General features: G+C 33.8%; 1 protein-coding gene across 3 annotated transcripts in view; it reads left to right on the top strand.

The window, feature by feature from the left end:
• PDE10A (phosphodiesterase 10A) overlaps nt 1–15,619 on the top strand; it is a 466,245-nt gene that overhangs the window by 386,460 nt on the left and 64,166 nt on the right. For all 3 annotated transcript variants that reach the window (XM_003340456.4, XM_016429717.2, XM_056814385.1), the window contains 4 exons: nt 4,116–4,258; nt 8,579–8,662; nt 11,078–11,228; nt 12,327–12,482. In XM_003340456.4, coding sequence (XP_003340504.2) covers nt 4,116–4,258; nt 8,579–8,662; nt 11,078–11,228; nt 12,327–12,482 — 534 coding nt within the window. The remainder of the gene's footprint in view (nt 1–4,115; nt 4,259–8,578; nt 8,663–11,077; nt 11,229–12,326; nt 12,483–15,619) is intronic.

The following is a 15,619-nucleotide window of genomic DNA, read 5'->3' as shown; positions in this document are numbered from 1 at the left end:
CGTAGAAAAGTCCATTATGTTCAATTGTTCCACAATTTATCAGTCTACGTGTACAATGTTCTCCTGGTTCTGCTCCTTTTGCTCCACATCAGTTCCAGGAGGTCTTTCTAGTCCACTTGAATTATTCTAGTTCATTATACTTTTCAGCACAATAGTATTCCATCACCATCAGATACCACAATTTGTTTACTCATTCCCAATCGATGGACATTCATTTTCCATTTTTTTTTGCCACGAAAAAAAAAAAAGCTGCTATGAACATTTTTGTATACATATATTTCCCTGTTATCTCTTTGGGGTATAAACCCAGCAGTGTACTGGCTGGATCAAAGGGCAGGCCATTCCCCTACATCTTGATTTCCTCTTTTAATTCTGCACTTCCTTCTTTCACTCTTTCCCTCCACACCAGTGTTTTGCTTTTATTCAGTCCCCCTCCTTTATATTACTTCCCTTCCCATCTCCCCTCCCCCACCTTCTAACTTCCTTTTATTACTCCCCTCCCAACCACCCCTTTTATTATTCTACATCTACTTCTCTATAGGGTAAGATAGGTTTCTATTCCCCAATGAATCTGGCTATTCTTCCCTCTCTGAGCCAATTCCATTGAGAGTAAAGTTTTAAGCATTTCCCATCACCACCCTCATTCTCCCCTCCACTGTAATAATATTTCTACCCCTATGCTTCTTTATGTGATATAATTTACCCCATTTTACTCCTCTCTTCCCATTTCTCCTAGTACAATCCTCTTTTTCCAACCCTAGGTTTTTTTTTACATACATCCTAAATAGCTTACTACCATACCCTCTGTTTATGTATACTTCTCCTAACTCCTCTGATAATGATAACAATTTTAAGAGTTATAGATAGTATCTTTCCATATAGGGAATGTAAACAATCAGATCTTGTTGAAGCCCTTAATTATTTTTCTCTTTCTTATTTAACTTTTTATACTTCACTTGTATTTTGTATCTGGAAATCAGATTTTCTGTTTAAGAGTCTGATCTTTAAGAATGCCTGGAAATCTTCTGTTTTATTAAATGACCATACTTTCCCCTGAAAGATTGTAGTCAGCTTTCATAGGTAGGTGATTCTTGGTTGTAAACTCAGTTCCCTTGCCTTTTAGAATATCATTTTCCTTGCCTTGTAGTCCTTCAGTGTGGAAGCTTCCAGATCCTTTGTAATCTGGACTGGGATTCCATGATATTCGAATTGTTTCTTTCTGACAGTTTACAGTATTTTCTCCTTAGCCTCGGAGCTCTTAAGCTTGGCTATAACATTCCTGGGGGAGGTATTTGGAAGATTGATTGTAGGAGGTAATCTGTGGATTGTTTCAATTTCTATTTTACCCTCTTGTTCAAGAATCTCAGGGCAATTTTCTTGGATAAGTTCTTGTAATATAATTTCTAGGCTTTTTTTTGTGGTCATGACTTTCATGTAGTCCAATAAATCTCAAATTTTTTTCTGTGGGATCTATTTTTCAGGTCAGTTTTTTTAATGAGAAATTTCATATTTTCTTCTATTTTTCATTCTTTTGATTTTGTTTTATTGTTTCTTGATATCTCATAAAGTCATTAGCTTCTGTTTGCCCAATTTTAATTTTTAAACACTGAATTTCTTCCATGACCTTTGATCCTTCTTTTCCGTTTGTTCCATTCTACTTTTCATGATACTCTTTTCTTCATTTGACTTTTCTGCCTCTTTTTCCAGTTGACTAATTTTGCTTTTTAAGCTGTTATTTTCTTTTTTTTCATTATTTTCATTTCTTTTCCCCATTTTTTCTTTGACCAGAGCTTGAGAACAATTTCTGTTGTTGTTGTTGTTGTTGTTGTTGTTGTTGAAATTTTACATTTGGTTGCTTGAATCTCACTATCCCCTGTTGGTTCTGTGCTTTGCTGTTTGTCCTCATAGAAATTTTTTAATGTTAAATGTTTCTTTTGCTATTTACTCATGTCCCCAGGCTTTTTTTTGCCTGTGGACTGGGAAATCTGAAAAGCACTTGTTGAATATTACTCTTCTGCTGCTGGTTTACTGGGTTTGACAGTGTGAACTATTTTGCCCTGGGGCTAAGTCTGTACTGGAGCAAAACAGGATTGAAAGGAACCAATGCTATGGCTTCCCGAACTCATTGAAGGCTGTTACTAGCATCTGGGACTTCAGAGAGTGGGTTTGAGGTGTACTTTTGCTAGTGTAGCTTCAGCCTGGAGATTCTGAAGTTAGGCTACACCCAAATGAAGAACCTAGCATAATAAGTTGGAAAGGGGGAATGGGTCAGCCACCTCTCCTCTGTGTGTTGTTTTACTTCTGGTTCCCCATGAAAATCAATTCTCTCTCTGCCTACCTTTCAAGTTGTGTTCAGTGGTATAACTTTTATCTGTTCATTTTTGACGCCTATCATTTTGAGGTGGTTTTTAAAGATTGGTTTAAAAGGATTGTCAGGGTGGTTTAGGGTTTTGATGCTACTAACCTGAAACCTTGGCCCCCTAGCCAGAATCATGGCAAGTACTTTTGACAGTAATAAAATACTTTACTAACTTAGCCTTATTCAAAAAGTCTTACTAATCTCAACTAGACTCTAATCCAAGTATAATAATTATTTTATTCATTTTGGCTTGACTCCCTATTGTTTTTCACTGAAATTATTCAGAACCTAAACACTCTCCATAGACCTTTAAGACAGTACTTTACCTAGAAGTAATAAATGAAGCCACAGAACTGAATAAAGTCATCAAGAAAGTATGAATGGTATTTTTACTGTGTTCACATTGTTACCTTTTGCCTCCCTATCAACAGGAAAATATGTTTTTATTTTGATACCACATGTGTTTCAGAATAGTTACCTTGATTTCATTGATTTTCTAAGTTCATATGCATGACCATTCTCCAGGGAAGGGCATGTCACCAATATAAAATGGAGTTTTGTCAATAGAAATGATTTTTGTCACTATTAATCAGAGGTAAGTGCACGTGGCTAATTACTCAGCCTCCTTAGATACCATTGTTTGTCCAAGAACAAGACAAGAACAAGAACCAGAAAATATTGTTTTCCTTTTGGTACCTTACCTATAATCTCATTGGAAAGATAAAATAAATGACATTCCATATATTATTATAAATTATTATAGTAATTATGTATTTCTCTCAGAGAATGTTAGTCATTATAATTAACCTTGTTTCTCTCTCCAGACTTCAACAGTCCCTCTCCCCATCTCAATCCTTTCTTGGTTCATAGAGGACTTGTCATGATTTCTTTGTGTTATATTTATAAATAATATTAACATAATTATTTAGTCATGGAGATATTTGTGTATTTTTCTCTGGTGAGAAAAATTAAGCTGACTTTATGATATCCTTGAGCTCCTCAATAATTTGTATTTGTTATTATTTGGAATGAAAGATGTCAGCTTCATGAATGGGGGCTAAATGGTGTTTTCTGTTATTTTTAGGAAAGATTTACATAGTTTTCTCTATATATTATGAATCTTTAGGATTCTTATACCTTTTTCATTCAGTGTTTCTTATCCTATATAAGTTTCATGAGGTCAGAGAATGAATATTTATCTTTTTTTCTCCCTAGCAGCACAGTGCTCTCTATACAAAATATGTGCTTAATAAATATTTCAGGAACAACTAGAGGGAAGGAGGAGTAGAAAATAAATTAGTAATGTATGTGTCACATTCATCATTGTGATTTTTCCATAATTATCTTTTCCCAAATCTGATGGAAGTTTTATTTGGTGGTTGTAGTGGTGTTTTTCCTGCATTAGTCTATATGTTTTACTTAGTTCTTCGCCCTTTTAAAAATATAAGTTGTATTACTCCTAATGTTATAACTTTAGACAGCATGGCCTATGATGGAAACTACTACCTTATAAAGAAAAACCTTGTTTTCTTAAAACTCATTATTTTAGAGCATTCTAAAACAGAATAAAGCAGCGTTTTAAAGAGAAACCACATGGTAATCTCTTTCTATAATTTATATATGTTTTTGTAGATGAAGGAGGAAACAATGATTTAATCTGGATGAAAAGTTATATATCTTTTACATGAAAAATTCTGAGCTTTACAAAATGCACTTGTGAAATTATATTAATTTTTTCCTGAAATTTTTCTTCTAGATGTATCATAGAATTCGCCATTCAGAGTGCATTTACCGGGTGACAATGGAAAAGCTTTCCTATCACAGCATATGTACTACAGAAGAATGTCAGAACCTCATGCATTTAAGAGTCCCAATAAACCTCCACAGAGAAATTGAATTGTGAGTTTTTTTAACTTCTTATATCCATTGTTTCAGATATAAAGTTTGAACTAACACCTATTACACATCCTTCAAGTAGCTGATAACTGTCAATTTAATTTATTTGATTCTAATTTGACAAATCTGAGCTGTTTACAATAGAATGGATTATAGGGATTAGAATAAATAATCTCTACACTGTGCTACACACACACACACACACACACACACACACATATATAATTTTTGTGAACATACCTTTCACTTGCTGATTATGAAAATTCTGTGATTAAACTTGAAAATAAAACCATTTCATTTTCATTTTGACAAACACATTTTTTAAGTTAAAGGGAAAAGAATGGACACTTGTTCCGTGACTGAAAATGTTATTAAATATATTTTGACATTTCAGTGCTTTCACTCAAGTATTAATGTTATTAATGTTCATATGCATGACCATTCTCCAGGGAATGGCATGTCACCAATATAAAATGGAGTTTTGTCAATAGAAATGATTTTTGTCACTATTAATCAGAGGTAGGTGCACGTGGCTAATTACTCAGCCTCCTTAGATACCATTGTTTGTCCAAGAACAAGACAAGAACAAGAACCAGAAAATATTGTTTTCCTTTTGGTACCTTACCTATAATCTCATTGGGAAGATAAAATAAACATAGTAAGTTAAAAAGGAATTAATTGATAATCCTATAGCTTATTATCCCAAAATTATAGCTATGGTGAAATATGAGAAATATAATAATATTTAAACTTCTTAAAAGTAACCAGTTATGTTGGAAAGTCCTCCATGAACTGATGCAGAGTGAAATTAGCATAACCAGGAGAACATTGTTTGTAGTAACTGAAACATTGTTTATATGGGTATATGATTTAGGGTTTAAAATAATTTTTTGAAAAGTAGCCAGTTATGGAGGATGGAGCCAAGATGGCAGAGAAGGTACAATGATCCATCTGATTTCTAACAAATCACCCTTGAGAAAAGCAATGATATAATGCCTCAAAATGAATTCTGGAGCATTATAACTCACAAAAAGGCAAGGCAAAGTAATTTTTTTCAGTCCAGAACAACTTACAAGAATGGCACAAAGGATCCAGTGCACCCAGGTAGAGCTGGAACACAGTGAGCCAGGGCAGGTGCTACAGGTATCAGGCACAATTGAAGCAGGAGCCAAGGACTGCAGAATTTTTACTACCAGATTTTAAGGGAGATTGGACAACTGCTTTGGAGATTACAAAGGTCCCTTTGCTGGTTGTGGGTGTGAAACTCTTGTTGTATAGCCCATACTCATAATCAGGTACTGGGATTCAGTGTCAGGGTGAGGAGTAGCACCAGCATGCACAACACTTTCAGGCAAGAGGTACATTATGACTCTGGTCATAATTCCAATGGGTAAAAGAGTCCTTGAAATTATTCAAAGAACAGAGCACAGGCTGGGAGACTGTTAAGTACATCTCTCCTTACATCATACCACCTTGGAAGAAGTGAAGGAGATTTATCCTTCGTGCTAGCTCTGAAGGCAGCTGCACAAGGAACCTCAAGCTTGGAACAATGATCCCTTCACCATAGTTATAAGGCCCAACTTTGACAGTTTTTTAAACAAAATGAAAAGAAAAGAGCAGAAAATGAGCAAACAACAAAAAAAAGAAACTCAAGATAAAAAGTTATTATGGTGACAGGATAGACTCTAAGAAGACAACAAAGTCAGTACTGCTGTATCCAAGAAAAATATGAATTAATAGTCCCTAAAACAATTAATGGAGGATCCCCAAAAGGATTTTAAAAGTCAAGTAAGAGAGATAGAAAAAAAATTGGGGAAAGGAAGAGTGATACAGGAAAGTCATGAAAAAAGAATAAACAGCTTAGTAAAGGAGGCACGAAAAATACTAAAAAAAAAAATTAATGCTTTAAAAAAAAACAGAATAGTCCAATTGGTAAAAGAGGCACAAAAATCCAAAGAAGATAACCTCTTAAAAAGCAGAATTGGCCAAATGGAGAAAAATATTCATAAATGTTCTAAAGAGAAATACTTCTTGAAAGACAAATTGGCTTTTTTTAGGGAAAGGTACAAAAACTCACTCAAGAAAATCATATCTTATTTCTGAGAGACTTATGAGAAAGAATGCTATCCACATCTAGAGAAAGAACTATGGGAGAGGAAACACAAAAGAAAAACAACTGCTTGATCACATGGATTCATGGGGATTTGATTGGGGATATAGACTGTAAATGATCACCCTACTGCAAATATTAATAATAGGTCTTGATCAACTGGAGGGGAATGTGTGGAGGGGGGAGGGAAAGAACATGAATCATTTAACCATGGAAAAAACTTATGAATTAATCAATTAAATAAAATCTAAAAAGAAATTAAAATTAAAAAAGAAGTCATATCTTAAAAATTAGAATTGGGCAAGTGAAAGCTAATGAGTCCACAAGACATGAAGAAACAATCTAACAAAATATTTTAAAAGAAAAGATAAAAGAAAATGTGAAATATTTCATGGTAAAAAATGACCCAGGAAATAAATTCAGTAAAGATAATTTAAGAATTATTGGACTATCTGAAAATCATGATCAAAACAAAAGGGAATTTAGACACCATCTTTCAAGAAATCATCAAAGAAATCTGCCATGATATTCTAGAATAGATGACAAAATAGAAACAGAAAGAATCCACTAATCACCTCCTAAAAGAAATCCCTAAATGATGACTCCCAGGAATATTATAACAAATTCCTAAACTCCAAAGTTAAGGAGAAAATATTGCAAAGTAGCTAAAAAAAATTCACATATTGTGGCACTGTAGCCGGATAACAGGATTTAGTAGCTTCTATATTAGAGGGCCAGAAGGCCTGGAATAAGATTTTCCATAGGGCAAAGGAACTAGAAGTTTAACCAAGAATCTCCTAACCCAGAAAAACTGAGTGTTATCTTTCAGGGAAAAAATTAGATACTTAATGAAATAGAAGACTTTCAAACATTCTTGATTTGGAAAAGATAGGACCTGAATGGAAAATTTGACTCTCAAATTCAGGACTCAAAAGATTCATAAAAAGGAGAATCAAAAGACATTGTAAGGTCATCCTCTACATGAGGAGATGATTCATTTTAAATTATTTATTACCAATTTCATTTAATAACAAATTGCCCCATAAGTTTTACAAAGTTATATGAGTATATTTGTTTCCCTACCTCCCCTCCAAGAGATGGCAAGTGATTTGTTCTGCATTATTCATGTATTATCATGCAAAGCATATTTCCATATTGTTCATTTTTTAAGTGAAGAATCAGATAAAACCAAAACCCCAAAACATAAACCCAAATAAACAAATGTATGCTTTCATTTGATTTCTAATTCCAACAGTTCTTTCTCTGGATATGGGATAGCATTCTTTGTCCTAAATCCCTCAGATTTGTCCTGAATCATTGTGCCGATCAATCCACAATATTGCTATAACTGTTTACAATGTTTTCCTGCTTCTACTTATTTTACTCTGCATTTGTTAATGTAGGTCTTTTTCAGCCATTCTGTAATTGATGGATATTCCTTCAATTTCCAAGCAAGAGAAGCCCAAAGACTTAAATGAACTGAAATAGAGTTAAATAAGCAGAACCAGGAGAGCATTGTACAATGACAGGGATACTTTATAATGAATGAGTATGAATAACAACTATTCTCAGAAATACAATGAACCCAAACTATCTCAAAGTAGTAATACTAAAAAATATCATCTACTTCCTGAGAAAAAGAACCGAGTCTGATTCTACACCAAAGCAAACTTTTTTCACTTCTTAACTTTTTCTCTATTTAAGTTTCCTTCCACAAAAAGATTAAAATAAGAAGTTTTCCATGATTGCACATTCAGTATTTTTTGAAAAATATTGGAAAGCTTTTATATGTAATTTGGGGAAAAATATTTTTAAAAATATTTAAAAAGTTACCAGTTACAAATGAGTCTCTGGGTTTTAGAGACTGGAGATGGATTTTGATGTTTCTAACATTTGAGATAGTTCATTGTACTTTTTTTGGTGCTACATAGACAACAATTTGTAATACATCTTAATAATAATTAACAATCCTAAACATTGGTTAAGGAATTTGCTTTCCAAGAAGATCTTAAATAGATGATGGGTTTGTCTGGGAAAGTAAAATAAAAAAAAATATCAGATTACCTCAATTTAATTTCTGGCTGTTCTATTCTATGATTATTTTGAATCACTTGATTATATATTTAGGTAATATGTCTTTTATTTCTCTGTCCTTATGTTGTTTTTTTAAAGTTACATGTAACTATACGTGAATTTATCTCTTCTAATTTCAGATACCATTTTGATATCAGTCCTTTTGAGGAATTGTGGCCTGCCATTTTTGTCTACATGATACATGAGTCATGTGGGACAGCCTGGTAGGAATTTCCTATATACTATATTATCAGAAATTTGGGTGTTATTGTTCATTATATAATTTTATTGTTCCTCTTTTATTTGTTATTATTTGTAAATCTATTATACATTGAACTTTTTAAAATATGTTGCTTTTCTCTCACTACAAAGGGCACTAAGCTTCCAGGACAAGTCCTAAAGAGGCTTTGTTCTTTTAGGACACTACGGATGTAGACTGGTCAAGCAGCCATGAGGCTGTGTCCAAGGAGGAATATGTCATAACTAAATAGTAGTTAAAACTTATAGTATTTCAGACATGACTGAGTTAGAAAGATAACATTTAAGATACTCACTTTCTAATTTTCAAAAATTCTTATTTAAAAAGCAGCCTGTAAATTTATATTTACTTTCTACTTTTCTACCATAAAATGTTGTCAAAATAAGCATTAAAAGAAAAGGCACCTTTTATCACCTTATCACTAGTTTAATTATTACAGCTCAGTTTCTTCAAAAATTCGCTTCTTTTTCATCTCACCTTTGAGTCCTTCAAGCCACATCTCTTCTAGATGACAATTATATTTTAGAAAAACCCTTGTATTTTGTCCATCAGGCTCTTAGTTTATTTGCTAAACTATAACCCTTCTTTGTGATACTGAGTGGTTTGTACTTCTCTCCTCTTTTTCTCCTCCCACCATAGGTCTGAACTGCCTCATAAAAGTATATCTTTTTAGTCAAAATATATTAGGGGCAGCTAAATGGTGCAGTGGATAGAACACTGGACCTAGAGTGATGAAGACATTACTTCTTATGTTCAAATCTGGCTTCAAATTCTTACTAGCTTTGTGTGACTCTGAACAAGTCACTTAACCCTATTTACCTAAGTTTCCTTATCTGTAAAGTGAGTTGGAGAAGGAAATGACAAACCAGCTCCAGTACCTTTGCCAAGAAAACCCCAAATAAGGTTATGAAGAGTTGGACAAAACTTAAAATTACTGAATAACAAAATTCTAAATTCTAAAAATAGTCTCAAAAGTCTTAGTGAAGCTTTTAACTATTAAAGTTTAATCATCATTTTTTCTCCTTAACTTCTTCAATAAGCCAAACTTTCTTTCTGAACATTATAAAATAATGAAATGAAATAAAACATGGTTGGAACAAATCTGAGTTTTATATCTACATACCTATAATTATAGCTATATATCAATATAGATATATTGATTCCTTTTACCTACTGTACCAGCAGAGGTTTAATTTTATGTGCTTGTGTTTGGCATACCAATTTATATATCTCTTCAAACTTTTAAACATAGAATTCTAATTGTATAGGAAACACTTATGATTTAATTCCTTACTTTACTTTTTATAGTTTTGAACGTTAATTCTACATGACACCTCTCCCCAAACAATTTAATAACACTTCACTTCCACTGAATGCAAGTCAAGTTCAAAAGTGCTTGCAAAAATGAGATTTAGGGGGATTTGGATATTTTGTGGTTAAATATTCTGAAACAGTATTCATTGTACATATTCCCTGGTTGTCTAGTTTCAATTTTAGGACCAATTTGGAAGGTTTAATTTGCATACTTCAGCTTCCCCTAGTTGTGTTCAGCTTCCCTGTACCAGTCTCTTGAGTTTGGCCTAGTCTCTCACATTGGAAAAAGAAAAGTTATGTATGTATGTAAAATGTAAAATGAAGGAAGGTTAGATTTGCCCATATGACTTTTTTTTCCTGTCTTCTTAAAAGTAATAAGGTAGAGATTCTAAATTAACACTCTAATGCAAATATTATCAACAAAGCAATGGGTTCAAATCAAGAAAACATGTAATGCCCAGTGGATTTACGCGTCGGCTATGGGGGGTGGGGGGGAGGAAAAGAAAATGATCTTTGTCTTTAATGAATAATACTTGAAAATGATCAAATAAAATATAAAAAAATTAAAAAATTAAAAATTAAAAAAAAGTAATAAGGTATAATTTCAAATGTAGGCAAAATATACATATAAGTAGATCTGTAGATAGTACTGGCTATTATACATATTCTGTGGAAATGCACACACATGTATCTCCTCATTTTTTCAGTATGGTTTTTAGAGATCCCTAGAAGGGCATATTCCTACTTGTGGAGAGGAGAAGGTGAGGAAGGCATATATATATATACATTTGTCTGTGGATGTATTTATAATTTTCTTCTCTTACAATAGAAAATTGGGATGTGCATATGTATGTGTGGTCTTACAAAATAAAGTTAAAACACAAAAGCAGATCCTGCCTCTCACATGTTAATCACTAATATGATAACATGTATACATGTGCTTATGTGTGTATACATATATATGTACACCCATATATTTGGCATTTTTCTTTTAGAATATGTAGTTTTAATTTGATTTAGATTCATTTAAATTTTTGACTATTAAAACAATTTTTTTTCCCTACAGCTTTGAATATGAAATGCTATGTCGTTTCATTATGTCTGTTAAGAAAAACTATCGACGAGTCCCTTATCATAACTGGAAACATGCAGTTACTGTGGCACACTGCATGTATGCCATACTACAGAACAATCATGGGCTGTTCACAGACCTCGAGGTAGGTATGGACAGAAAAGGTACTTCCCATTTCAGTTCAACCTAAAGAAAAGGCTATCCTATGAAGCCAAATAACTTAAATACCTTGATACTCAGACTTAAAACTCAGTAGCCAAACCTCATCTGTGTCATAATTACTGAGGGCATATTTCAGTGCTAAATATTAACTTTACCAATTGATCAAACAGAACTTCTGCAGTTAATTTTTTTAGCGTGATCTTAGTTACTTAGTATTTTCTTTTTTGTGTGCAAAGTATAGGTAAGAAGATAACACTTAAAATGATTTGTAAAATATATGCAAACTGCATCAAGTTCCATACAGTGAGTTTCTTCAACACCTCGCCTCCCCTTTTTGTTTCTACAATTCCCATACCAACTTTGATTAACTGAATGACCTCGTAATATCTTCCTGGCCTATACTTTCTCCTCAGTGAATTCTTTATATCCATAAGAGAATTGTCTTCACATAAGCATAGAACTGATTATATCACACATATACTTACAATCTTCAGTGGCCCCATATTGCTTACCAAAGAAACTTATGATTTTCCTGATGTTCAGGGGCTTTAAGCCCTAGGCACCAGCTTATCTTCCCAATCATGCTTCTCATTATTTCCTTCTATGTACTTTTTGCTTGGTCAGTTCTCAGTCAGGGTAAAGAAGAATGAGAAGGACACACAGATAAAAAAATATATTTTTAAAATCCAAATGAATGTGGCTAATGCCAAATGAATTTCCAATACTGATACTTCATCACTATTCTTTCACCTTTTCTTTTTCCTTTTCTATCAACTCTGGTTATAAATAACTAGAGAAATTGTATAGCCCTGGGACAGTTTCAGCTGAGGGAAAAAAAGGAAATAGACCTTAGTTGGGATTGGGATCTTGCTAATCAATCAATAATAATCAATCAGCCTTAAGGGCCTACTATGTGCCAATCAATCACTGTGTTAAGTGCCAGTGGCTATAGATGTTTCTCAGTGGGGAAAAGAAGGACTTGATGGCATTGGGGAAAGTGGTTGGTGTGATACTATGACCAAGTCTGAGTCTCATGGTGGCCCCTTTCCTTCCTTTGAATCCTTGTATGTCATCTCCTTAGCGAAAAGGACTTCTGATTGCATGTCTGTGCCATGATCTGGACCACAGGGGATTCAGTAACAGCTACCTTCAGAAGTTTGACCACCCTCTGGCAGCTCTCTACTCCACCTCGACCATGGAGCAGCACCACTTTTCACAGACAGTGTCCCTCCTACAGGTAAGGGCACCAGGGCTTCACGCCAGACAAGGGCATGCATCATTTCCATCCATCATTTTCTGAAGCATGATGGGCTCATGTAAGTGATAGTTATAATTTATAAGGGAGACATAAAAGAGCGGCCTGGGTTAACATCACTGGCTAAGGTCACCTGTCACATAGTTATATTTAACTATCTTTAAATTAATTGTAAAAATTTTACTTAAATTTCTGTTATACTTAGTGAACTTTGAATTTTTCTCTGTGATATGATCAGAAACATGCATTTCTCTTAGCAAGTTTGACTTAGACATAGAAGCAAATACAAAGAAATCCAAAGAACTTTTGTTATTTTTTATTTTTTAATTTAAACACATGCCTTTGGACCACAATTAGAAATATAACTTTTGTATGCTAAAATCAACCTCAGGAAGATGTACAAACAGAAATTGGGGGACCTTAGAACTTTGTTCACCTTCTTTTTCCCCTAAATGTCTTTTTGATTTAAAAATTTATTTAAGTAGGATCAGCCACTTGTGCAGAAGAAGTGCTCACTTTCACTGTATTCTCATTTGGTATGCTTGCTTATTGTGTACTTTAAATTAGCTCATTTTGCCTATGTTAGCAAAACTATTTGTCAAATAATAAGGGACATAAATATTTCCAAAGTTTGGGTATGATTTAGTTTTTATTTAAATAAAATGACTTGATTTATGACTAGTGACATGGATTATTGCCTTTATGTTTATAAATCATTAATTTACATCTACATACTAATTTACATCTTTCGCCCTCATCTTGATAGATCCCCTCCGATTCAGATAAGAAAATTAAGGTCTAAAGTGATTTAAGTGATTTGCCCAGTGTCATAGAAATAGTAAATGGAAGAACTATGATTTTGGCCCAAGTTTTCCTATTTGAAACCTGGGGCATTTTCCACTAAATTATGAGACTTGTCATATAATGATGCCTGGCATATATGCTTAGGGCAGGTAGGTACCCCAGAGTACTGGGCTTGGAGTCAAGGAAACCTGAGTTCAAATCTAGCCTCAGGCACTTACTAGCTGTGTGAACCTGGGCAAGTCATTTAACTGTCTTTACCTCAGTTTGCTTAAGCTATAAAATGAACTGGAGAAGGAAATGGCAAACCATTCCAGTAGCTTTGCTTAAGAAAATCCCAAATGAGGTCATGAGGAATTAGACATTACTGAAATAGGCATATGTGGCCTTCTTTATAATTCCCAAGGTATAGTGAAGACCTTTTAGCCATTGTTTTCCAGTAGCTTTAAAAACAAAACAAAACCCTTACCTTCTGTCTTAGAATTAATACTAGGTATCAGTTCCAAGGCAGAGTAGTAGTAGGGGCTAGTGTGGGTTTTAAAAATTAATAATCAATAATTAAGTATTATATTTTAAAAGTTTTATTAATAATAACTAAAATAAAAAGCTACCTGAACTCAGCCTCAACTTAAAGAGAGGAAGAGGGAGGAGTAACAGTCACTTATATAACAATAATGTAATCATGCAAAAGTGGAGGCACAGGAGAGATTAAAGGGAATTTGGGGAAATACTAAGGGACTTCTGGGGTATGAAGTCCAAAGGTTCAAAATCTCCATTTATACATATCCCTCTGTGATCCTGATGGAAGTCCAGTCTCCCCAAAAGGATCATGGAAATATAACTAATTTATAAATTGTAATAATTTGTGGATAAAAGGAAAAGAGAACAAAATCAATGATTACTAGGTTTACAAAAAGCCAATTTGGGGGCAGTCCCCTTTGGCATAAGAATACACATTCAAAGCAAATACATTCCATCCCCCCATAGTTCAATTCACATCCTAAAGTACACTCTGGATCTTCTGGTGCATCATGTTGTCTCTGCAGGCATCTTCATGGGGCCTTCTGGATTCTGGGAGGTAGCAAGTTTCTTATCCTAAAATTGCTCAAATTCAAATCAAAATTCACAACAATAATTTGGACCCCTTGATGTGAATAATAACAAACATAGGGATCACTCAGGGATGCATGGATGAGTTATGAGTTACATGAATCAATTTGCAAAAGAAAATCAAAAACATCAAAAAAATCCAAATAAAAGAGAAAAATAACTTGTTGGTTGATGAAATGCAAACTATAAAGCTCTTATGTCTAGAAAATCTAAGTAAAGAAAAAACAAATCTATAATAGGTCCTTGAATCAGGGCCCAATTACAATGATTTAAGCAATTATGCATTTACCAAATCAGTTGCCAGGACTACAGAAAGTTTGCCACACTATGAAAGACAGAAAAGGGACTAGATTTCAGCAGCAAATGGGAGCCACGATGGCAGCAAAAATGAGGTGCTTGATAGAATGTGGCTCAGAGGAAGGTCAGCCACTGAAAGCTGTCAAAACAGCCACAACTTTGAACCCCAAACAAGTTCAAGTCATCTTGTCTTGGCTCAAAATTGCATCAATTACATCATTATATTGGGATCTGTTCTCTTTGACCTTGTGCTCTGTAGGCACTATGCAGGTGCTCTGTGCTTCTTTAGCACTATACAGTGGTTCTTTTGTTATTTCCTTCTTCTGGAATCAGACAGTCCCCAAAATTCACAATAGCCCAGTTAATGATAATAGCAAACAAACCCACTATCATATTTCACATCAGTTCTTGTGTGACATTTTAAAAAACCTATGAATTGATGGATATTTATCAGTTTTTACAGATGTAGCACATCTTTCAACCTTGGCAACCTTGGTTTTTGTCAATGAACTATTATATTTTAGTTCCTTTTCTCTTTTATTTTCCTCTTAGCCCCAAATTATTGTAATTTCCCTTTAAAAACTGTAATATTTTTGTATATAGCTCTAGTTTAAGTTATAAGTTAGTGATGTTTTCATGATCCATTGAGGAGACTGGTCTCCCAAAGGATCATGCTGGTAAATGTATTAATTAGAATGTGTACCACAGACATTTCCCACAATTTCCTTTTCCCTTTCATCGTTGCATCATTCCCGTGCATCGTTGTTTTGACTGAGGTTTTTAGTTTTGGTTTGGGCCACCCACTCTCTCTCAGGATCCATGTTGAGGCAGGAGGAAGCTCTCTTGGTTTTTCCTATCTTTACATTCCCTTTTGCTTCAATACTTGGAGTATTGGATATTAATTTTAATCT

Source organism: Monodelphis domestica, chromosome 2, assembly GCF_027887165.1.
Source record: "Monodelphis domestica isolate mMonDom1 chromosome 2, mMonDom1.pri, whole genome shotgun sequence".
Taxonomy (NCBI): Eukaryota; Metazoa; Chordata; class Mammalia; order Didelphimorphia; family Didelphidae; genus Monodelphis; species Monodelphis domestica.
This window is presented reverse-complemented; position numbering and strand designations above follow the sequence as displayed.